This window comes from Lissotriton vulgaris, chromosome 6, assembly GCF_964263255.1.
Source record: "Lissotriton vulgaris chromosome 6, aLisVul1.2, whole genome shotgun sequence".
NCBI classification, from domain to species: Eukaryota; Metazoa; Chordata; class Amphibia; order Caudata; family Salamandridae; genus Lissotriton; species Lissotriton vulgaris.
The window spans coordinates 459,355,151-459,378,935 of NC_141694.1; the positions used below are offsets into that span (position 1 = coordinate 459,355,151).

Genomic DNA, 23,785 nt, shown 5'->3' on the forward strand with positions numbered 1-23,785 from the left:
TGTGCAAAGGTATCCTTCATTATTATTTGCAGACATACACCAGTCGATGTGCCTAGGTATTTCGCACCACAGTGCACAATCATGAGGTCAGGGGGTTGGAGATGCAAAAACGTTTCAACCAAAGGCATCAATTGGTGCCACTTTAATCCTCTCTCAGCAATCTATTTAGTTCCCACATTTTGGAAATCTAGGTCTTTGTTAATACCTCTGTGTTCTGCATACTTTGTGCACCAGAAAATGTAATGTGTATTTATAGAGTGCACTGCAACCCATTGGGTATCCTGGCACTAAAAAGACATAGACATATGAAAACATAGCTGTGCCCTACAATCCATATTGTAAGTCACTTGAAGGGATGTCTGGAAGGAATGGAAACATATCTGTAGCTCAGGCAGTCAGTTGGTAGAATGAAAGGTATCTAAAATGGGGCAGAAAATACTGTTTTAGAAAAAGCTGATAAGTGATTGGCTGTTCATTAACATTTGTCAAAAATAAGTTGCATGTTATTTTCATGAAGAAGCATGCTTCTTATTGGTTATTAAATAATGTTTGAAAGGTATAGTAGATAGGATAAGGTCATATTTTGCAAAAGTTAACCACATCTGTTATTTGCATTTGTAAGCTACTGTGCTGAACTTGAAAATATGGTGAACTTGTGACCTGACAGTAGAGTTGAATGTTGCAGAAAATGAGCAGATCCTCCTTGAATAGCACCTGTACTGGAAAGTGGGATGAAGCAGAATGGGGGAAGGGTTGAAAGTAAACTGTGGATTTAAAATGTCAAATGGTAACATATATGTGATAAATTCTAAATTCAATCAATCAATAAATCTAAATTAAGTTTTTCTAAGTCAGTATTGTGTGTAGAAGTAGTCTGTTTAAAAAAAGCTAGTATTATTAGAAATAGATTTTTGAACTCCTGTATGGATTCGCGGCTCCATCGCAATGCTACACTGCGACACCGTGGTGGAGTCATGACTCCAGAAAATTACAGAACCAGTTTGGGCATTTTTAGAAGACAGTTGGAAAGGGTTAATATGTCTAACCAATAGAAATGTGTTTCAGAATTTGAAATGATGTAGAAAGCAATTTGATTTGTTACTTACATTTATTTGTGTGCATAAAGAGAGTGAAAATTTGCCATTACTAGTTTTACCTTGTTGAGAGTGGTGCATCACATTTAATGTGTGCTAAAGAAAATCTTTTATGAGTTTCTGATAAATATAGCACATTAAAATGCGTGCTTTTACTTTGCGGTATTTCACAACGCAGTCGTTACAACACGATGTCATTGCTACACAAGTCATTACATCGACTTGCAGTAGATGGCACCATAACATTAGGAATGTATAAGTTACTATTTCAACTCCAGTCAACGCAACAGTAGGGAAGGTGTTGGAATAGTAAATTTTACTATTTCTTATGTTAGAGCACTATCTACTGCAAGTCGATGTGATGTAAAGGTTGGTTCCCATTTCTAATATTTCATACTCTGCAATACTATTTGGAAGGTGTGTTACAAATGTGTATGTTGTGTTATAAATTATGTAGTAGAGCGTCAGTCTTTGTAGTGATACTTTAAGCTTTCAAAAGCTTTATTTTTAAAGTATTGGAATTATTAGAGAAGTGTGATGTTTGAAATATGTTACGAAATATACAGAAGTGTATTATATTTTTGTTTATTGTGCTGACATGATGATTAAAATAGCTTGTGCTTAGTAATATGTGACTATTGGGAGATGGATTCGTGATTATGTTAGTTTGTTTGAGTGTTTGGAATGGTACAGTTGAAGTATGTTGCATACTTTTAGGTGTATCTTTCAAATGGGAACTGTATTCTGTGAGGTTTTAGGGTCTGCATGGTCTTGTACCTGAGGTATGTGTGTATTTGCACATATATTGTTGTGCCTCTGAAGATGCTAGATGTATACAACACAAGTATAGATCTATTTGTATGTTTCTTTTACATAAGATGCCACATGGAAAAGGTGCAGACACATACATGCATGCTTTCAGGAATATGGTGAGAATTACAACAGAGATATGCAAAAGGATACTGCTTTATATTTGGCTAGGCCCAACACGTTGAGTACTTGCAGAACAGCGAAGCTTAAGTGCATTAGTGATGTTTAAGACATGTTGGCAAAGCGATTAGTGATTCGGCTAAATTTTATGGGTCGGTGGAAAGTAAGATTTGAAATACGCCGCTAACCTTTAGGTGTCTGCTTCAAATTGGAAGTGCAGTCTGTGAGGTTTTAACACCTTCGCTGCTAGGTGTTTTCCCCTCCTGTGCTGAAGAATGCAGGATGCCAGTGTTTCATGACGAGCTCAGCTCGTCATCAGCACAGCTCAACCGTGCATCATGACGAGCTGAGCTCGTCATGAGCATGGAAAGGGTTAAGGTCTGCCTGTTACTATGACTGAGGTATGTCCATACATGCACATGCATTCTCATACGTGTAATGTGTCTGAAGATGCTACAATTAAAAAACACAGGTATATATTTATTTGTATGTTTCTTTTATATATGATGCCAGTAGGAAAAGATGCAGACATGTGCATGTAAGGTTTCTGGAATATGATGAGACATACAAGAGAAACATGCAAAGGGTTACTGCTTTCTATTTGGCAGAATGGTGAACGTGCAGATCAAAATTGAGGTTTATCACATGTTGGTAGAAGGATTAGTTATTTGGCTACTTTGTATGAGTGTGTGGAAAGATACACTTGAAATACGCCACATCATTTTAGGTATGTGCTTGAAATGGAAACTGCATTCTGTGAAGTTTTAATGTCTGCATGGTTTTGTGACTTAGGTTTGTGAGTACTTCCACGTGTATTCTCATATGTTTTATGCATCTGAAGAAGCTAGATGTATAAAACACATGTATATGTATTTTTGTATGTTTTATTTTATATAAAATGCCACTAGGAGAATGTGCTGACACATGCATGCATTCTATGAGGAATATGGTGAGACTTACAATAGACACATGCAAAGGGTTACTGCTTTATATTTGGCTAGGTCCAACACCATTAGGTTAGTTCATGCTATTGATTACAGTGGACGATGTTATGAAATCTAAAATATTTCATGAAAAAACAAGAGCAACCCTTATTTCTATGTGAAGAAGGCATATTAAGTGATCCCAGAAACGGGTTCACATGGAACTCATTCCAGAGAGAATTATGACTGTCACAGATTTTTCACTGTGGCCTAAATCAAAGAAAACCAATATTAATTTCGGCATTTGGAAAAGCATTAATAGCACAGTAAATATTTTAGCACGCAACTACGGTTCAGCCCTTTCATGGGTCCTTTTCATGGGTCCCTTGCTCTCTGCACCACAGGCTTCAAACTAGCCTAGCTGATGAGTGGTGATGCCCCGAAACCGGTCCCAAGGTGGGCAAGGGCAAGGATTCTTTGCATATGGCTGCGTACAAACTGAAGGGTGTGGCTGAGCAGAAGAATTATGGATTTAGGCCCAGAAGGACTGGGTGGGAATACTTGAAACTATTTCAGCATTCCATTCATCTATTGTTTGGCAATGTTCACCCAGTGTTGGAAGGGTATATCCCACACGTGGGTCTCTTGGTTGCTGGCCCACTGTATTCAAGCTAGCCTGGCTGATGAGGGTTGATGCCCTGAAACTGGTCCCAGGATGCTTGCTTTAAGGAAGGGGTGACTGGGCTTTCCTCCCATATGGTCACCCGGCACGCTCTTGCCTCCCCCATATTTTGGGCCTTACTGGTGGTGTGGCAGGGCCCATAAACTTCATGGACAGTTTGAGCCCTGGTGTTCTGAGTGTCCTGCTGCATCCAGAAAGTTTACTCACCTGCTCCTTGCGCTTCAGACTTCCCCTACATGATCCAACACCTTAATCCTGTGCTCCTTTTTTTCATTTCTGATGTAGACACATCTGGTCTGCTCGTGCCTCCTCTTTGTCAGTGCCGGCAGGGATGAGGCAGGACTAGTGCTTGAGGCTGACATTTTGATTTTGTACGTCTGCCCCGCTACAAAGCTCGTGCTATGTGCTGTTTAATGCTAACATCTTCTACTAATCCTGTGCCCAATCCTCCCTGCTGCATCATGGGGAAGGTAGATGGTCGAAAGGTGAAACTTCAGTTTGTGGCACATCGCACTCCTTGTGAGTCAGCCCCTAGACCTGAGTCTGTGGTCTTGTGGGCTCTTCCATCCTGGCACCTGCCTGCACAGTTGACATTAAAAGGATTTCCTCCTTGCCATAGAATCTAGCCTGTCCTTCATTGAGCCTAGAAAGGAATCCTTGGCTTGATTTCTAGAATGAATGGCATTACTTGCAAAGTGCAAAAACATGATAGCAGACTACAAGAGTCAGAGCAGCAACTTTCACAAGTGGAGAACACTGTTACTTTTCATGAAGATACCCTGCTCAAAAAGGAACGTGTGCTAAAAGTGATTGCGGCCATGAACAAAGACCTGGAGGTTACTTTGGCCCACTATAATTTATGTATCATAGTCATGCCTAAATCCACTAACATTACAAATTCGAGGACTATGTGGAGAGATGATTGGTCTCCCTTTTTAGTGCAGACTCCTACTCCAACCTTCTCATTGTGGAACATCCTCACTTCTCATTGACAGCTAGAGCCCCGCTGGGGCTGCATCGTGACCCATCATTGCCTGCTTTTTTTTATTTCAGGGACCTAGACACAACCTTGAACGTGGCATGCAATAAATACTCCTTATCTTTTGATGGCAATTCCATTTCAATATTTCTAGATTTTACCATTGCGTTCCTGGAGAGACGCTGCAAGTTTCTCCCGATTAAATATAGTTTTCATCATGCTGCCAACAGTGTGTCTTCATCCTCAGAATAACTACAAAAGCTACCTGTCTGACCTCCCAGTGAGGCTCAATCGCCTGCCTCATCTCGTGTGGCCTCGACATAATCTGCACTGAACTGAGTGAGACGGCTAATTGGTTTGTGAAAAGGACCTTCTAGTCCCCTGTTGTCCTACATTTCATGCAGTCCTGATGGTCTCAGTCTCATTTAATCAACATGATGTTCTTCAGTTGTAGTACTGGTTATATTTGTCATTAGCTGGGGGTTTAATTTTTGTTTCCTCCAACACCCTCGCTTGGAAGAGGATTTCTCTGCTGTCATTTTGAATGAGCCCCACAGGTTACCACTTGGATTTCTGCTTGTTTGCACAACTGTGCTATGCATATTCTTTGTTTCTGGTTTTATCATGGGACATTCATGTCCTGGGTACCTGATAAGTGACCATGATCTCCTGGACATATGGTGTGTTCTCCATCCCCTGGGCTGGAGGGGTATTTGGGAGCTCTTGGAAGGTGATCCAGGCTGATTTATTGGATGATCTCTCAAGGGCTGGCATCCCGAGTACGGGAGGTCGGTCAGCTAACACGTACACTTTCAGATCACTCCACTGCGCTACTCACCTCGCTGTTCCTGTCACTTCACAGCTTTGCTAACTGGCCTCTCTCTCCATTTATACTGCTTGATCACCAATTTACAGAGGAAATGAGTCAGGAGATTACTGGCTTTTTTGCTTGTGTTGCGGACAATGTAACGCAGGTTAGTATATAATCTTGGAGGCTTTTAAGGTGACTGTCAGGGGGCTATGTTTGGCTAAAAGTATGACATCCTTTGGTCTCTTCAAGATCATCTTTCTTAGTTAGAGCGTGATTTGTCCCAGCTGGAGGCACTACTTACTGGTGCTACTGAACCCCTCTCAGTTTAGATCTACATTGACAAAGCACCAGGACGCAGTTGATAGAGAGTGCCTTTTTCGCTGCAAATATGCCACTGCCCAAGCTTATGGGGGGTGAGTGACTGGGGAACACACTGGCAACTATGATTATCCATTTTTAGATGGCTAATGATGTGGTCACTATTCGGGGAGTGCATGGTCAAATGCACATGGACGCAGCATATATTCTGCAGCCATTCATGGATTTCTACAGCTCCCTCTATACTTCCCAAAGTAATGCTTCTGTTGATGTATTTTCCTTTTTAAAAGACATAGCTCTAGGGTATCTCAGTGAGGCTCAATATATGTTTCTGGAGTAAGATTTTTTGCTGGATGAAATCCGGGAGTTGATTTGGCAGTTGCAGTCGGGTGAGGCTGGGGCCCGATTAGGTCACAACTGAGCTCTAGAAAACTTTCCTCGATCTCTTGGCTCTCCATCTGCTTTCTGTTTTTCAAGAAGTAGGACAGATGGGTTGCCTTCCCGCATCAATGAGGGAAGCCCTTATAATTACACTGCTCAAACCTGGTAAAACATCAGCGCGCTGTGAATCCTATAGGCCACTCTAATTAATTGCGACATCACTTTCATAGCTAAGCTCCTTGCTAATAGACTGAATCTTCTTATGACCCAATTAGTGTGTCCCAACCAGTCCGGGGTTATTCTCGAAATATTTAAATCCCATAACCTGGGCACACTGTTTGCAGCTGTGCACGAATTTAATCTCGAAATAGCTGCAGAAGCCACCTTCTTAGATGCCACACAAGCTTTTAATTCCCTTGAGTGAGAACACATGTTGGCTATACTGAATAGGATGGGGTTTCCCCACATATTTTGGTCTTGGATTCAACATCTTTAAACTGCCCCACTGGCCAGTGTCTGTGTTAATAGAACTGTTTCCACCTAATTTTCCATCATCAGGGGCACTTGGCAAGGAAGCCTAATTTCACCTCAACTGTTTGCCCTGGAGGTTGAACCGCTAGCCACGAAACTGCGACAACAGCACAGTAACTATGGTTTACACTACCCCAGTAGGCATTTATTAACTTTTTATATGCTGATGATATTACCTCATTTCTCTTTGACCTAAGATGAGCTTCAGTCCTGTACTACAGGAGTTCATTGCCTTTGGTGGGCTATCTAGTATACATATCAATTGGGAGAAATATTTTATTTTTCTGCTCACACCTAATATACTGCTCTTCCCCCTTTCAGCCACAATGGTGCTCTAAAGACTCAAATATTTGGGGATATGGATTTTCCGTGATGGAGAGACTTCTCAGTTTAAATTATGGTGTGGTGCTAAGTACCATCTTCCTTCCTCTGTCACCTGATCGAATATTTAGCCTTAATGAAAATGGTAATACTTCTTAAGTTATTATACTTGTTCTTGAGCATCCCTGTCCATATGCCTGACACTTTTTTCCACATGCTTAAAACTCAGCTGATACGGAGTACTTGGGCAAAGGGGGTTAGCCTGCATTCACTGAGATATTCTTACTCTGCCCTGTCAAAAGGGAGGCTTTTATGGTAATGAAATGGAGCTTTACTATTCATCTGCTGAGGCTCATCATAATATTCATTTGTTCAGGGCCATCCCCTTCCTTTCTCATTTGGCTATTGAGCACGTTTACAGGGCTTCCATTCCTTCACCTGCTTATTCCGGTACTCCGGCAGCTGAATCCATGTCCTCCTGGCACAGGCTATATCATAAGGTAGGCAAGAGTCTCCTTTTCTCTCCTTTGCTCCCTTTGGAATGTAATCCTCTGTTACCGGTCACTCCTGAAGCTCTAGGGCGCCATTAGCTGTAACTCAGGAGTATCACTCACTCAGGGTATCTGTATATCAATGACAAATTCCTCATGCAGGCTGGGTACTTGAGGAAAACTCAGGCCTCACCCTTAAGTGTGTTAATTTATATTAGGCTGAAAGACAGTTCAATCTTTCTTTAAGCTAAAGACTGACAATATAAGAAGTGATCTCCTCAATGATATAAGCCGATACTCCAGCCCCATCAGCATAACTAACACTCAACCTAAAAACAACGCGGCATAGTCGTCCTTCGACACCTACTCTGAAGAAGAAATTAACAAACTGCTCAGCACCCTGAAACCCTCTAATCACCTCACAGACCCCTTACCTGCTAATGCTGTAAAAGACTTCACCCCCCTGCTCCTCCCACTCTGGAAAAAAATCATTAACAGCTCCCTGCAACAAGGGCTCATCCCGGACTCCATCAAGGTGGGGCAAGTCACGCCTATACTCAAGAAACCTACAGCTGACCCTGCTGACCCAAACAATTACCGCCCTATCACCAATATCCCCACCCTGGCCAAACTGCTGGAAAAATGCGTACAACTCCAACTGACAAAACACATTGATCGGTTTGACCTCCTCAACCCTCATCAACCAGGCTTCAGAGCAAGACACAGTACGGAAAAGGCCATGACGCACATAATTGATGACGCCCTCCAAATCCTTGATCACAACGATTCCTGCCTCCTTATCCTACTTGATCTTTCTTCAGCATTTGACACTGTCAAACATGAGAATCTGCTGGAGCTGTTAAACACCAGAATGAGTTTATCCGGAACTCTTCTCAAATGGTTCACTTCCTTCCTACATAACCGGTCTCAGAAGTTCAAGATCAACAACATGTTGTCCTCATCTGTGCCTGTAACATTAGGCGTTCCACAAGGATCTTCCCTATCCCCCACTTTGTTCAACCTGGTCATGGAACCACTCACCACATTGCTTCAAGCATCTAATGTACACTTTCACATGTACGCCAATGACACTCAACTCTACCTCAAACTCCAATTCCCGGAAGACATCAAACTTCTGAACTCCACGCTCAGAAACACTCAATCATGGTTGGCTGACAATCACCTCAAACTAAATGCCCTGAAAACTGAGTTCCTTCTGATCGCACCTCCGGCGAAACTCGCCATCTCCCAAACCTGGCTCAAGCACCTTACTGCACTCAATGTCCAACCCACCATCGTGGACTCCCCGAAATCCTTAGGCATCACACTTGACGCCAATCTCAACATGCAGCAGCACATTTGCAAAGCAACTAAAGGAGCTAATTTTCAAATCAACACTTTGAGGAAACTTAAACCCTTCCTCCCAGCTAAGGACTTCCAAACTGCTGTACAAGCCCTAGTCATCCCACGCATAGACTACGGAATAGTGGCTCTCAGCGGACTCCTCCTATCTACAACTGCACCCCTAAGAGCCTCCTTGAACGCTGCGGCGAGACTCATCACCGGATCAAGGAAACATTTGCATATATCCCCTGACATAAAATCACTGAACTGGCTGCCGTTTGAAGCCAGAATACAGCTGAAAATCGCCTGCATGACACATTTGGCTGTACACCACAAGTCACCCGACTACCTCACTCAAAAGCTGACTATATCAGGAGGCTCTAGATCCAACAGAAACACAAAAAATCTCCTCCTGAAACCTCGAAGATTCCGGAAGGAAAAAACATACAAACGCTCCTTCTCGGGAATGGCACCCAGGATCTGGAATGCACTCCCTCCTGAAACCAGACTTATCTCCTCCACTGCATTTTTTAAGAAAGAGGTAAAAGTCATCCTGATGGCTAAATTCACCTGAAAGCTACATTTACTGGACCGAAGACCTTGCTCCGTTTTTTTTTTTGTATTACTGGTTATATGGCCGGGATGCCCGCCACCCCCTCCCAACACCACTTCCCAATGGGAAAAGACAGACACAGGTTTGAACTTTTGGAAGGCGGGGCGGAGTTACCCCCCCGGCCGTATTTATTAAAATATGAAACAAAATTTAAAACATTAAATAAAAGTTTCATGAATTATGTACAATTTTACTTTTATTACATTTTGATGAAGACATGTTCTTTGGCTAACCTTAACAGATCTCTAATACAAAGGTTTCCTAGCCGAGTCTAGCATCCTGAAAATGCATACATCATACATTCTAAATTAAAATTGTACATCCTAGAATTAAGGGCCAACGGCAAGGTCTTAACCGGTGTCAGATCCCTACTACCAAAATCCCGCCCTCACGGTGTGAGTGGCGCATGCGCAGAGGACTTTACCCTCATTGCCAACTGTAACTTCCCTTGTCGTGGGGGCCCCCTTTCACTTGACGCCATCTTAAAGGTCGTCTGAGTTCCCGTGTGAGGTATCTGTAGGAAGGACAGCGTGGACTCCCCCCATCCCCACACTCTCTTCCGCCGTTGCGGATATCCGGCCCCCGGGAAATTCGTAGGGGGGCCATCTACCCGCCTCCCCCCTGGGAGGGGCCTATGGCCGTCTCCCCCTAGACGACCCATCCTTAGTGGGTGCCGCCTCCCCGTGGAAGGGGCCAATGGCCGCCTCCCCCCGGGCGCTCCCATCCATTCTGGGTGGCGCCCCCCTCTAGGGACCATGAAATTACTGCTCACCGATCATGACCTTACCACCACAGGCCGGATAGTTGACCGACTATCCGGCCCCCCCACTCCTCCTAAAGGTCATGCCTCCTCACACCCCTTAGCCATGCTATGAAGTCTCCTATGAGTAAATCATTCCCCTCCCTGGACAGGTGAACCTCATCATTCAGATACATGTGATCACCCCGAATACACCCGTGAGGAATGCTATGCAACTGCGCGGAGCGAAACTATTTCCCAATTTTATTGTTGACCCTTTTCACTGAGTGGTTCAACGCTGACACTGAAAGACCCCCCGCCAAATCTTCCTGGGGATCATGTGGAACCAGGCAATCGTGCACCCCGGGAGTTTCTTAGCCAACCAGCTAACTGCTGACAGGATGTGTTCTAATAACACTCGTCTTCCCAGCTTCACTAAGTCATTGCACCCCAGGTGTACTGTAGGAAGGTGGATATCTGACTATGGTTACCCCCAAACTTTTTGCCTGGTGTTTAGCTGGTTTTTGACTTAGTTGGCCTGGGATCCTGCTATTCAGGGCCCCAGGCTGATTGCTCTCTCCTTAAAATGGACTCCATGTACCTTAGGTGCATAACACAATTGGGACTGGTTCACCTTATGAGCCCCTGTAGTAGAGTACCATAGGTACCCAGGGCATAGGTGTAGCCAAGGCCTACCAGGGGCTGCAGCATGTATTGTGCCACCCCTGGCCTGGCCTCCATATTTGACACAACTGGCTGATCACTCAGCTGGGGTAAGTTGGTGTAATCACCTCTTACTTAGGTACAGTATGCCTGTGCCTAACCCTAAACTGGACACATATGTTTCTATCAGCCACTCCTATGGAAGGCCTCATCAATCCTGGAGGCAGAGTGCTTGGAAATATGTGAGATGGTGCTCTGGCATGAGCTGAGCCTGTCTGCAGCTGTCGGGAACAACTCCCTAAGCTGTTCCGGGATATTGCCATACCATATACTCTTAAGTGCATTATAATCCTCGCGGTTAAATGCTATCTTTGGCTTGGCTTTATCAAAACATGTCGAGTAAGGTGTCATACGAATTGGAATACTATCCCCTCGCCAATTCTGGCGACGGGGATAGCATTCCACCCTTCTAGAGGGACACGACATGTGTGTAGCCTTAACCCCGGTTAAAGTTAAACAGAGCCTCAGCTTCACAAAATGGACGCTGCCACCACAGACACAAGTCTGGCCTCCTGCTGCTGACCGAAACTCGGCAGATGGTGGCCTGGACAAAGGGTTTCCTGCCTTGGGAGGTGCGAGCACCACCCCAGACAGGATTTTGTGTATTGGGTAGGACAGGGCTGAATGGAATCAGACATGCCCGGGGCACACAAGGTGTCCCCGTGCATAGGCCAGTCCAAACCGGTTCTGGGGCCTTCCAGCCCCAGTCCTGGCGCGGAGCTGGACAAAGGAAAGGGGGTGTAACCGCCCCCCTTCCTGGTTCCTCCCAGAGGAGGGACCTAGTAGGTGATCCACCCCCTAGATTGGGAATAAGAGGGGGAGCAGTGCCATTGCACAGCAGATCATCCCGAAATCAACTTTAAACAAGAAGACGACTGGACTTCGACATTCTGCTGCACAGAAGACTGAAGAAGAATCTCCCTTGTGGCCTAGGAGTGGCCACCCTGTGAACACAGGTACCAACCAGCAACTCGACGTCTGCTTTGCCGCCGCCTCCCGCCGGAGACCGAGCCCAGAGCCCAACAAGAACCAGACTCCCAGACCTCTCAGAGCCCGATCCACAGTCCCTGCGAAGAAGGGACCCGTGGAGGCACCGAGTGACGTGGGACCGGACCTCTTGAAAGACACTCGAAAAGCTGACTGCGCAGCTTCTGAGGCATCCTCGACGTTGTGCTTTGGGGATTGAGAACCCCCACCACCAAGCAGCCCTTGCACCGAAGATCAGCCCTCCAGCATCTCCACGATCTGCGTGGGGCCCTTTTGCATTGTGCCACTCGACGCGCCATCCCGGCCACTAGCCACGTGGTCAGCGGCCATCTTGGCGACGAACCCGAAGATTTAAACAGCAGGTCTGGTTGCTCCAGACCTACCCAAGCTCCTGTGAAAAGGAGCACCCGCTCTGACCTTGCTGGTCCGAGTGAACAGCATCTTTCAACTTCTGCGTGGCTTGCATTTGCCAAGGCCTGTTTGCTCCGATCAGGTTGCCGACACCGCCAACAGTGAGAAGCCTACGTGGGACAGCTCGTGACCGACTCCTGGACGTCCTCGACCCCGGGTATCCACGTGGCTGCAGAAAGAAGCTACCCGACAACGCCTGTTTGCACCCGACATCGCCTGGTTCCAATCTGGTTCCATGGTAGTCACTGGCTAGTGACTTTGAACACTGTCCCCTCTGCTTTCAGGTCTTCACATCTTCAGATCCACCCTTGGATCCACCGGAACTCTTCTCATCGAGCCGCCTGCAGCATCTTCAGCTCCAAGCACCATCGACCAGCGTGACGAAACCCGACACAACTTCGACCCTGTGCACCCGCTTCCTGTGGGTGAGGTAACTCAGCTCCGCCGGTGCTCCTGCACTGGTACACATCCCAAGGGCCTGTGTTTTAAGTTTCAGCTCCGTAGGTCACTCGGAAGGTTCCTAACTTTCTAACTTTGTGCTTTTTACGCACCATAGACTTTGTATTGAAAAGTGCGTGCACTTTGAACACTGCACCCGAGTCCCGTGGGCCTTTCCCGACTTAGTTAACTCCAGTCTCGAATAGCTCCAGCGATTCCCAAGGCCCTAGGCCTCTTCACTTTCCTATTGGTACCTCTTATACCACTTTCTTAGTATATGGTTTAGGTGGCCCCTAGGGCTCATCCATATTGTGCAACTTTTGTGTATTTTAAACTGTCTTGTGATTTAACGCTTGTGCTTCTGTGCTCATAAAGAGTCCAGGGGATTTTATAGTTAATAAATCAATATATATTTTCAATATATATCTGTGTGGTGTCCCTTTCATTTGGTATTCAAGGGGGTTGTGCATGGTATAACAGCTGGCTTCACATGCCTTTCAGAGTTTAGCCTAAGACTGCTTTGTCCACGTTACCACTAGGATAACTGGTCTACAAGGTTGAATTACAACCATCATCATAAGGGTTGCTTGGCATGGTACAAAGTGATCACTAGAACTAGTGAGCATTATATACCAGGCCAACTTCTCACATTGGTGAGCAGCGGATTGGGATCTGAGCTTGCTGTTGTTTTACCATTACAATCTTTGAGATTATCATTTGAAAGATCATACAGGTACCTGCTAGGTACATATAAAACAAGACTAGTATACTTAAGTTCTACTGAACTTAGTTGTTGTAGAGCAAAGGGAGTAGCACACCCTAGCTACAACTACTAGATCGGTTTAGTAGGTAAACACCAGTGTAGGTAGATTGCAACACATCCACCCACACTAGAGCAATGTCTGGAGCAGAGGGGTCCAGTGGACTTACTCCTGTTGAGAGTGACCCTCCAAGGGCACCATCCCAGTTTGCTATTTTTCCCTTTAAGGAATTAAGACAGCTTTGTGTCTTAAGGGGTCTGAAGACAGGGCCTTCCCCTACTACAGACCACCTAAGAGAGCTCTTGGATCAGTCTGAAGCTCTAAAGACCTCTAAAGCAAACCCCACAGGGAATGCTGAAGGAGGCCATCCTTCAGAGGATGACACTGTAGACACCCCTGCCCCTATCATCCTAGTAGATGAGGAAGCCTCCACCACTGGAGCTCCTCAAGTAGATGTAGAGGAAGAGGAAGAAGAAGAGGAGGAGGAGGTGGAAAGCAGTGAGTCAGATGATGACAGAGATAGTCAGGTGCTGGTCAGTAGACTGAACCAGGCTAACTTAAGTCAACTTGGGAATGAATCAGGTAACAACCCCTTCAGACCCCCAGGTGGACTTAACCAGGGCCATAGGAGGAGGAGGCATCACTCAGGTGAATCCAATACCTCCCATGTCTCTAGAGGCTCTCATGGTCACTCCAGAAGGGAGATGACTAGCCCTCAGAGAAGGGAACATGAGGCCAAAATGAGAGAGGCTGAATTGAGGATCCAGAGACAAGAGTTAGAGGTTGCCCTGGCCCAAGAGAAACTTGCTAGAGCAAGACAGCCTAGAGAGAGTGGATTAGGATCCACTGGTGGCAGCAATATCCGGAAGGATAAAGACAGGTCCTTTGATACAAGAAACCTGAGTAAGATTGTGCCCCCCTACAAAGCTGGGGATGATATCCACAAATGGATGACTGCACTTGAGAGAGCCTGCATGGTACAGCAGATCCCTCGGGAGCAGTGGGCAGCAATCTTGTGGCTCTCCTTTGAAGGTAGAGGCAGAGACAGACTCCTCACAGTTAGTGATGAGGATTCTAGAAACTACATGGTCCTGAAGAGTGCTCTGATTGATGGGTTGGGCTTAACCACTGAACAGTACAGGTTAATGTTCAGAGATACCCAGAAGATACAGACTCAGGACTGGTCTGAATTTGTTGAATGTGCCACTAAGGCTCTGGAGGGCTGGTTGCTGGGAAGTAAGGTTACTGACTATACAGGATTATATAATTTAATTATGAGAGAGCAAATCTTAAGTAATTGTCAAAATCAGCTTCTACATCAGCACCTGGTTGACTCTGATCTGACCTCCCCACAAGAATTGGGTAGGAGGGCAGACAAATGGGTCAGAACCAGGATCAGGCCTAAGAACCAGGGTGGTGACCAAAAGAAAGAGACTACCAAGCCTCAAGAGAAGGGTGGGGATAAAAGTAAGGAAAAGACTTCCCCAGGGCCCCAAAACTCCAAGAATGGGGGTGGGTCCCAAGACACTTCTACAACCCAGAACAAGCCTTATTGTCATACCTGTAAACAGGTGGGGCATTACAAAACAGATAGCTGTTGTCCCAAGAATGGCAATAAGGAGAATATACCTCCAGGTAAGGCTCCAACACCTCCTGTCACTGTTAGCAGTGGTCCCCCAGGTGGTGGGAACACCCCCAAGAATTTGGGTGGGTTTACTTTTGGAGGACAGGTGGACTCTGGCCTATCCAGGTCCCCTAACACAGATACTCTTGTCTATGAGACTGGCATGGGGTTTGCCAATTTCACTGCTTGCCCAAACACTTTGAGCAAGTATAGACAGGAGCCCCTCATCAATGGCTTGAAAGTTGAGGCCTTCAGAGACACAGGGGCTAGCATCACCATGGTGGCTGAATGTCTAGTCCCCTCAAGGCAACTTTTACCTGATGCCAGATATCAGGTGACAAACATTGATGGCATAGAAACCAATCATCCCATGGCAGTAGTCAATCTTAGCTGGGGAGGTGTCACTGGCCCAAAGAGAGTGGCAGTGTCAGCAAACTTGCCTGTAGATTGCCTACTGGGTAATGATTTGGAAATCTCAGCCTGGGCTGAGGTTGAACAGCAAACCCATTCTAGAATGGTAAATCTCCATGGAAAGGTTAGTGGGGCTGTGATGGCTACAGCCCCAATCCAAGATGTCCTTCCTGAAAAGGTTGGGAGGGCTGAGCAAACCTCAGCCCCATCTTTAGATAACCTCCCTCCTGAAAAGAGTAGCAGGGCTGTACTAGTAACAGCCCATACCCAAACTGAGTCTCCTCCTGAAAAGGTTGGTGGGGCTGTGATGGCCACAGCCCAAACTCAAACTGATACATGGGTAGTGAAGCCTGAAATGATGGATCACTCCACCCAAACAGAGAGCATTGAGGAGGAAGAGAAATCTCCCTCCCACCAGACTTTAGGAAAGGATCAGCCTCCTCAGGGAACTGATCTTACCCCTGATGAAGGAACTGCCCCAGAGGTTGTTGGGCCTGGCCTGACAGAGCCTCTGATGGCAGTGGACCCTTCTCAGGTGGGACCCAGTCTGGAGCAGGTAACCTGCCCCTCTCTACCTTGCCTTACTCAGCCCAGGGCTGCAGACGACAAGAAGGACAGTGAACCCCAAAGGGCCCCCTGTCAAATAAAGCACTCCCATCAACAGATTAGGGGCACCGAAACTAGTAGCCCTAGTGAGGTGAAAACTTTAAAAACTCCTGAGGGATCCCCCTTAAAAGTAGTTAGGGACCTCCCCCAGATGGATATTGTTGGGCACAGCCAAACCTGGGACCCTAAGGGCTCAAACCTGAACTGTCCCTCCAGTAAGCCAAACAGAGGGACTCAGCCTCCAGCTTTAGGTAGCCAGAGGTTGACCCTGAGAGCACAGTGCAACTCAGTCAAAGAAAGAAAGGCACACATGGTGGAGAGTGATTGGAGGAAGCTGAGCCCTACAGAGGAGACTCACTTCAGTACTCCATCTCAACACCAGCCTTTGACTTTGCAAAGACACACCACAGGTAGAGATTCCCTATGGTGGAGACCCTCAGATACCCTTAGGGTGAGGGATTGCTTAGTGGACCATGAGACAGGGGGTTACCAAGCCAGAGCTGGTACTTCCTTATATGGCCACTTAGGCAATATAGGCTTACCTGGTCAAGGATAGCCTTATCTCCTTTCGTTTGGGGGGGGGGTTATGTAGGAAGGTGGATATCTGACTATGGTTACCCCCAAACTTTTTGCCTGGTGTTTAGCTGGTTTTTGACTTAGTTGGCCTGGGATCCTGCTATTCAGGGCCCCAGGCTGATTGCTCTCTCCTTAAAATGGACTCCATGTACCTTAGGTGCATAACACAATTGGGACTGGTTCACCTTATGAGCCCCTGTAGTAGAGTACCATAGGTACCCAGGGCATAGGTGTAGCCAAGGCCTACCAGGGGCTGCAGCATGTATTGTGCCACCCCTGGCCTGGCCTCCATATTTGACACAACTGGCTGATCACTCAGCTGGGGTAAGTTGGTGTAATCACCTCTTACTTAGGTACAGTATGCCTGTGCCTAACCCTAAACTGGACACATATGTTTCTATCAGCCACTCCTATGGAAGGCCTCATCAATCCTGGAGGCAGAGTGCTTGGAAATATGTGAGATGGTGCTCTGGCATGAGCTGAGCCTGTCTGCAGCTGTCGGGAACAACTCCCTAAGCTGTTCCGGGATATTGCCATACCATATACTCTTAAGTGCATTATAATCCTCGCGGTTAAATGCTATCTTTGGCTTGGCTTTATCAAAACATGTCGAGTAAGGTGTCATACGAATTGGAATACTATCCCCTCGCCAATTCTGGCGACGGGGATAGCATTCCACCCTTCTAGAGGGACACGACATGTGTGTAGCCTTAACCCCGGTTAAAGTTAAACAGAGCCTCAGCTTCACAAAATGGACGCTGCCACCACAGACACAAGTCTGGCCTCCTGCTGCTGACCGAAACTCGGCAGATGGTGGCCTTGACGTAAATAATTAATTTACTCTCTTAATTTCTATGCAGGTAAGTACTTAATTAATGATAACTCAATCAGAATGAAGGAAAACAGAGTCCGTGGTGTAAGAGTTTCTAAGGGTTTTATTCCTCATAAAGGAATCAGGATATCATGTTCTGACCACCACACAGGGTGTCAGAAGGGATAGATGAGCGCGCTCACGTTTATTGACAATACATAGCTTATATACTTGATTTACATCATAATGTTCAATGTAAGAGGCGTAACAGCTGAGAGAAAACAAGATAACAGTATACACGTGGTACTAGTACATCATCAAGAGGCGTAAACTAGGCGTAAACTAGGGGTGTGTGCTAGAAACGTCACTGATAGGTGACGCAAATGGGTGGCACCAAGGGGTGGTGCTAACAGAATGTTGCAATGTCAGCAGAAATCGGAAGCTTGGATGCGCGCGCAGCTGCATGACGTGTGATAGACGGGGTGCAGGGGACTTGACATTTACACTGACGGAAAGAGACAGAAGTCTGGCATGTCAGATCAACTTGTGCTTCTATCATATCTGATATCTGATGTTTAGGAACTAAGCTATCTGGGCAGAAAGGTCTCTAGAGCAGAAGCTATTCTATACTTGCTGTGAGTGCGTGTATAAGCGCCTGAGTGTCTGTATGAGAAGCGTGGGGGCATGGGGCCTTCCATGGAAGCATGGCAACAGAGGCTATGAATTACTTGCATAGAGACAGATCGGCCCTTTAGCCCTGTAGCTGAGGAAGGATGTTTACTGAAACTAGCAGGCTGGAATGTATCTTCGGGGAGGAAAACAGATAACTCGAAGGTTATAGTCAATCTTGGCAGGCAGCAGGCTGAGCTGAGCACGGAGGGCCGCGCTAGAAGTAAGTCATAGTTCACGGGTACGGGGGCTGCTTGGGCAGGGGCCCTCGCAGTCAGAAGCCAGAAAAGAGGCTCGGTGGCAGAGATTCAGGGCCTACTTTCAGCCAGGCTGAAAAACGTAGGAATACACTTCAAAAAGACGTTGGCATAGCATACTTAGGAACGGACCATCGAACCCATTCATGGTGGGTCTGAAAGAGGACAAGTTAACGTTGGACGCAAATGTATTTGCGTCTTCATAGCTGGCACAGGAGGGAAGTTACATGCACTTTTAACTCGTACATGGAGTCGGTGGGGTACTCGCTAGGGAACACAACATGACCATAAAATTTATATTACCTCATTCCCTCCTTGTTCCCTACGGACCCTTCATGATATATCGATCCTCATAAATCGATCGGTTTGTTCTTGTAACATTATATGTTCGTCTTTCTTTCTTTGACTGTTTGAGAGGCAACTGGAATGCTCAATGCAGGATGTGGCACACAGTCCACATATCGCTGGCCCACACTGCAGGCACAGGCAACAACTGAATACTATAACAAGGCCAATGCCTAGGAAGGATAAGATCTTCCATCCCCAAGCTGTTAACGTAGTCCAGAACCAACCGGACCAAGTCCAGGTGCCTGGATTCTGATGTATCTGATTTGCAATTTTATGTAAACGGGTGATAGCTAGATAGACAGACGGTGCGTTTTGTGGAATGAAAACACAGCAACTTGACCCGATGACCTTACAGGCTCCACCTCTATCTGCCAAGATGACGTCAATCACAAGACGATTTTGAAGGACAACAGTCCGTATAGCAGACTGCTCCTCTGTTAAGTTACCTAGAGCGGAGGCAGTTTCGTTCACTACTGCTTCGAGTGTTCTCGTTAATCTGCGTATTAATTTACTGTTTTGGACAGGTCCTAGGAAGAAAAAGAATCCTTTATTGAAATCAGTGTACTGTTCCCATGCCGTTTCTGTGTAGTCGACAAGGGGAATATCTCTTTTGGGTCTATTCGGTACTAGATTCGTATTTCTATGGTAATCAGGGGGAGCTAGGAAAACAGGTGGCAGAAGGAATGCAATGTAACAGGTACCATCCCAATCTGGAGGTAGGCTAATGTATGCGGTATGACCACAAACAAAGTAAGAATGACTGGTAGCTTTAAAGGACGATTTACCATGGTCACTGAACTCGACCACAGTAGTGCATTTACTATGACCTACGTGTACTGAACCTTTCTTGCTAACACATAATTCACCTGTGACTGGTAATACTAACATATGGGGCAAAACTGGAGCAGCTTCAGATTCAACAGTGAGGATCATAAGGCTAATTGTGTAATTACCTAATCCATATACTTCGTTTTCTAGATCAGTTCCTATTCGAGTGGGAAGTCCCTCTTTATCAGGATAACAGACGTTGAGCAGGACTAAGTTCAAGTTTCCCCAAACCCAGCCCCCATCGAAAACAGCAGTATCAGGATCTAAGGAATTAATTATTTTAAACCATGCTCCACAGGAGCCATTGTGAGTGAATGGGTACGGAAAGAGGGGCAGAGCTCCCTTGTAATTCTGGTAGGGAGGGAGTCGGCCACATATCCAGCAGTCTGTGGCATTACTTGTCTGATGGGAATGGTGTAACATACTAATGAATGTATTGTTGCGCAGCGCAAGTCTGTAAGAGAGTTCATGTGCAGGAAGTTCACTAAAAGTGTGTTCAGCAGAGACATTGTAAGCAGATTGTTCACGCCTGAAAATAGGCCAGTATATAGGTAGCAGAATGCTGGCAATAATAATTGGAATACTTAGAAAAAACATTATTAACAACGTCACTATACAGTGACTACGCAGTGATTTACAGTATGTATGTTTCTTTTCTTTTCTCTCTCTCTATCTCGATCTAGGGGATACATGTCAGAAACTTATTTAACCGATTCACCTAGGGGAGGACTTAAACAATTAAACTGTCTGACTTGCTAGATCGGAGTTTCATTCGGTAGAGTTCTTGGGGAGTCTTTTCTCTTTTAGGAACGGTAACGTCTTGTGCTTCAACACAGTCTTTGGTGGGGGTGGACGAGTCAGAGTCCTGTTTCAGTCCGTTTTTTAGTTCATTGCATAGTTTGATGTGACTCGTGTGGACCCACCCCTTTGTCCCCTCGATTTTCACAGCGGTCCTGGTGGTAAGCAGAACGGTCTTTGGAGACTTCCAGCGGGGCTCCAGCGGACTTTTCCGGTCGAAATTCCGGACTAGTACCAGGTCCCCTGGACGGACCTCATGCGCCTTCACATCGGTATTGTCAGGGAAGGCTGCGGCAACCTGTGAACGACATGATTGGAGTGCAGACATCAAGGAGGCAAGGTAATCTGTCAACATGTTACAATCAACATCAGTGATCTTTTTCGGAATGGGCGTCCCCCACATATTCGGTGGTCTGCCAAAGACCACTTCGTACGGGGATAGCCCTGATCTTGAGTGGGCGACCATTCTCATGTAGAATAGTGCCACGGGCAGGGCGACTATCCAGTCGACCCCTTTTTCCTGACAGATCTTGGCAAGACGGATTTTTAGTGTCTGATTATGCCTTTCTACCAGGCCAGCTGCTTCGGGATGTCGGACACAGTGGAACCTCCACTGATATCCTAACAAGAGGGAAACTTGTCTCATCAACTCGGACGAGAACGGCTGTCCGTTATCTGAATATACGACACGGGGCAAACCGTACCGTGGGAAGAATTCACGAACCAACTGTCTGGCAGTGGTCGGAGCAGTGTAGTCTGGGACTGGGTATGCTTCGGTCCAACGGGACAGAGCACAAACAATTACAAGGACATACTTAAATCCTCTACAGCTATTCATCTGGATATAATCCATCTGGAGGACTTCAAAAGGGTGATCGGGAGGATGGAATCCACCTTGCTCAACAGGGACGCTTTTACCTGGATTGAACTGACAACAGATCATGCAAGTACGCACTTTCTGTTTTGCTGCTGCTCGTAAGTGTTTGTTGTACCAGAGATTCTGTAAACTGTCTAACATGGCTTTTTCTCCAAGATGGGCAGGACTATGTGCTGTATTTATCATGACTTGAACCATTGAGTCGGGGAGAAACCATATAGATTTTCCCTTCGTCACCCAACCTTGATCTGTCTGAATCCCTCCTAGTTCAGTCCATTTCTTTATCTCCTCTGGAGTAGCATGTGTCTGGATGTCAATTACGTCTAGGGCGGGATCTCTAACTGCCATACACTGTGTCTGTACTATTGTCTTTGTCACATCAGTAGTCTGGGTGTGAGTCAGTGCTGTATGTTTTGCTGTCTGGTCTGCCAGGTCGTTACCCTGGGAAACAAAATCTGTGACTTTAGTATGTGCTTTACACTTCATGACTGATATGCCCGAGGGCAAATGTATTGCTTCTAACAGTGCTTGAATGAGGGGGCCATGCTGTATCTTGGCCCCATGGGAAGTCAGAAAACCTCGTTCTTGCCAGAGGACTCCGAAGTCGTGTACAACTCCGAAGGCATAGCGGGAATCTGTGTATATGTTAACATTTCTGTTTTTGGCTAGAATACAGGCTCGGGTCAGAGCGATGAGCTCTGCTGCTTGAGCAGACAGTGTGTCAATACGGTGTGTTTCTTTAATTTCAGTTTCAGTGGTCACGGCGTACGCGGCCACTAATTCTCCTGTACTTGTTCTCATGCATGAACCATCCACATAAAGTGTCAGGTCTGGATTTGTCAATGGGACATCTGTTAAGTCTCGTCTAGGCTTAGTTACTGCATTAATTATTTCTATACAATCATGCGGAGCTGGATCTGTCATAGCTGTAGGTAACAGTGTTGCTGGGTTCAGGATGCTGCAACGTCTGATTTCTATGTGTGGCTGGAATAGTGTTAATTCATAACCTGTCAGTCGTGCTATAGTTAAGTGTTGAGTCTGGGTTCTATTTAACAAAACCTCTACAGAATGTGGTACTTGAACCGTTAACTGATGACCTAAAACAATTGAATCACTTTGTCTTATTGCTAACGCTGTTGCTGCTACTGACTTTAAGCACGCAGGGAGTGCTTGAGCTACTGAATCCAATGTACTAGAAAAATAAGCACAAGGCTTATGTGAACCTGCTTGGTCTTGAGTGAGGACAGACAGCGCTGTGCCATCACGTTCTGTAACAAAAAGTGTAAACGGTTTGCTGTAACATGGTGTCGCTAAAACTGGTGCTTGACATAAAACTTTCTTTAATTCTTCAAAAGCTTGTGTATGTTCCTGAGTCCAAGGGAGGACAGTCGAAGTCGCTGCCTCCTGTGTCGTTAACTGGATGAGTGGTTTAGCTAGAAATGCGTACTGGGGAATCCATTGTCTGCAGTACGAGGTGAGGCCTATGAAGGCCCGCACTTCCTTTTGTGTCTTGGGTTGCGGCATGTTCACAATTAACTGAATGCGATCGGGAGTGAGCTGTCTCCCCACTTTGGACAGCAAGTGACCCAAGTACACAACTTGCTGAACACAGAATTGTAGCTTCGAAGGAGACACCTTGTGTCCCTTGTCGGCCAGGAAATGTAAAACTGTCAGTGATGCTTTTTCACATTCGGGCTCACTTCGTGCGGTGATCAGCAGATCATCGACGTATTGTAGTAAAGCGGTGTTAACTGGCATTTGAATACAATCTAGTTGTCTCTTCAGTGCTTGACTATAGATGCTGGGGCTTTCTGTGAATCCTTGAGGTGCGCGCGAAAATTTGAAACTGCGTCCATTTAAACAGAATCCGAAGAGATATTGGCTCTCTGGATCAATAGGCACGCTGAAGAAGGCGTTCTTGAGATCAATTACAGTGAAGAACGTTGCTTCTGAATCAATAGCAGTCAAGAGAGATGATATATCGGGAACCACAGGATACTGTGGGATAATGCATTTATTCAATTCTCGAAGATCAATCACCAGCCGATATACTGGCGGTGCATTGGGATCAGTACGTTTAAGAATCGGAATGATGGGTGAATTACAGATATTGGAGTCGGTTTCGACGACCACTCCTTGGGCAATGAGCTCTTCAATGATTTTCAGTAAAGCCACTACAGCATCGGGTGGTAACTTGTATTGTCTGATTCTGGGTAATACAACACCTGCCTTGAGTGTAACGCGGTATGGTGTAATGTGCATACATCCTACATCAGTTGGGCCCTTTGCCCACAAGTAATCAGGTACATTTTTCAATCTGACGTCAAACTCACGAAGAACGTAATGACCCTTGAAATCCCGCAGAAAGAGTCTAACCCCCTCCGGGGAGCAGCATATTATAGCTCCTAGAGCCTTCAGTGTTTTAATTCCTAACAGATTTTCCAGACATGATTTTGTTAGTAACAGGTCTGTAACGCGTGATAATGGACCCACTGCCAGGGGA

The 23,785-nt window shown here is 45.9% G+C and overlaps 1 protein-coding gene across 1 annotated transcript in view; it reads right to left on the reverse strand.

The window, feature by feature from the left end:
- Window positions 1-343: 343 nt before the first annotated feature.
- The window catches only part of LOC147707455 (uncharacterized), a 504,820-nt gene continuing 481,378 nt past the window's right edge, over window positions 344-23,785 (reverse strand). The window contains exon 3 of the mRNA XM_086925648.1: window positions 344-418. Within this exon, the coding sequence (XP_086781774.1) occupies window positions 344-418 (75 nt within the window). The remainder of the gene's footprint in view (window positions 419-23,785) is intronic.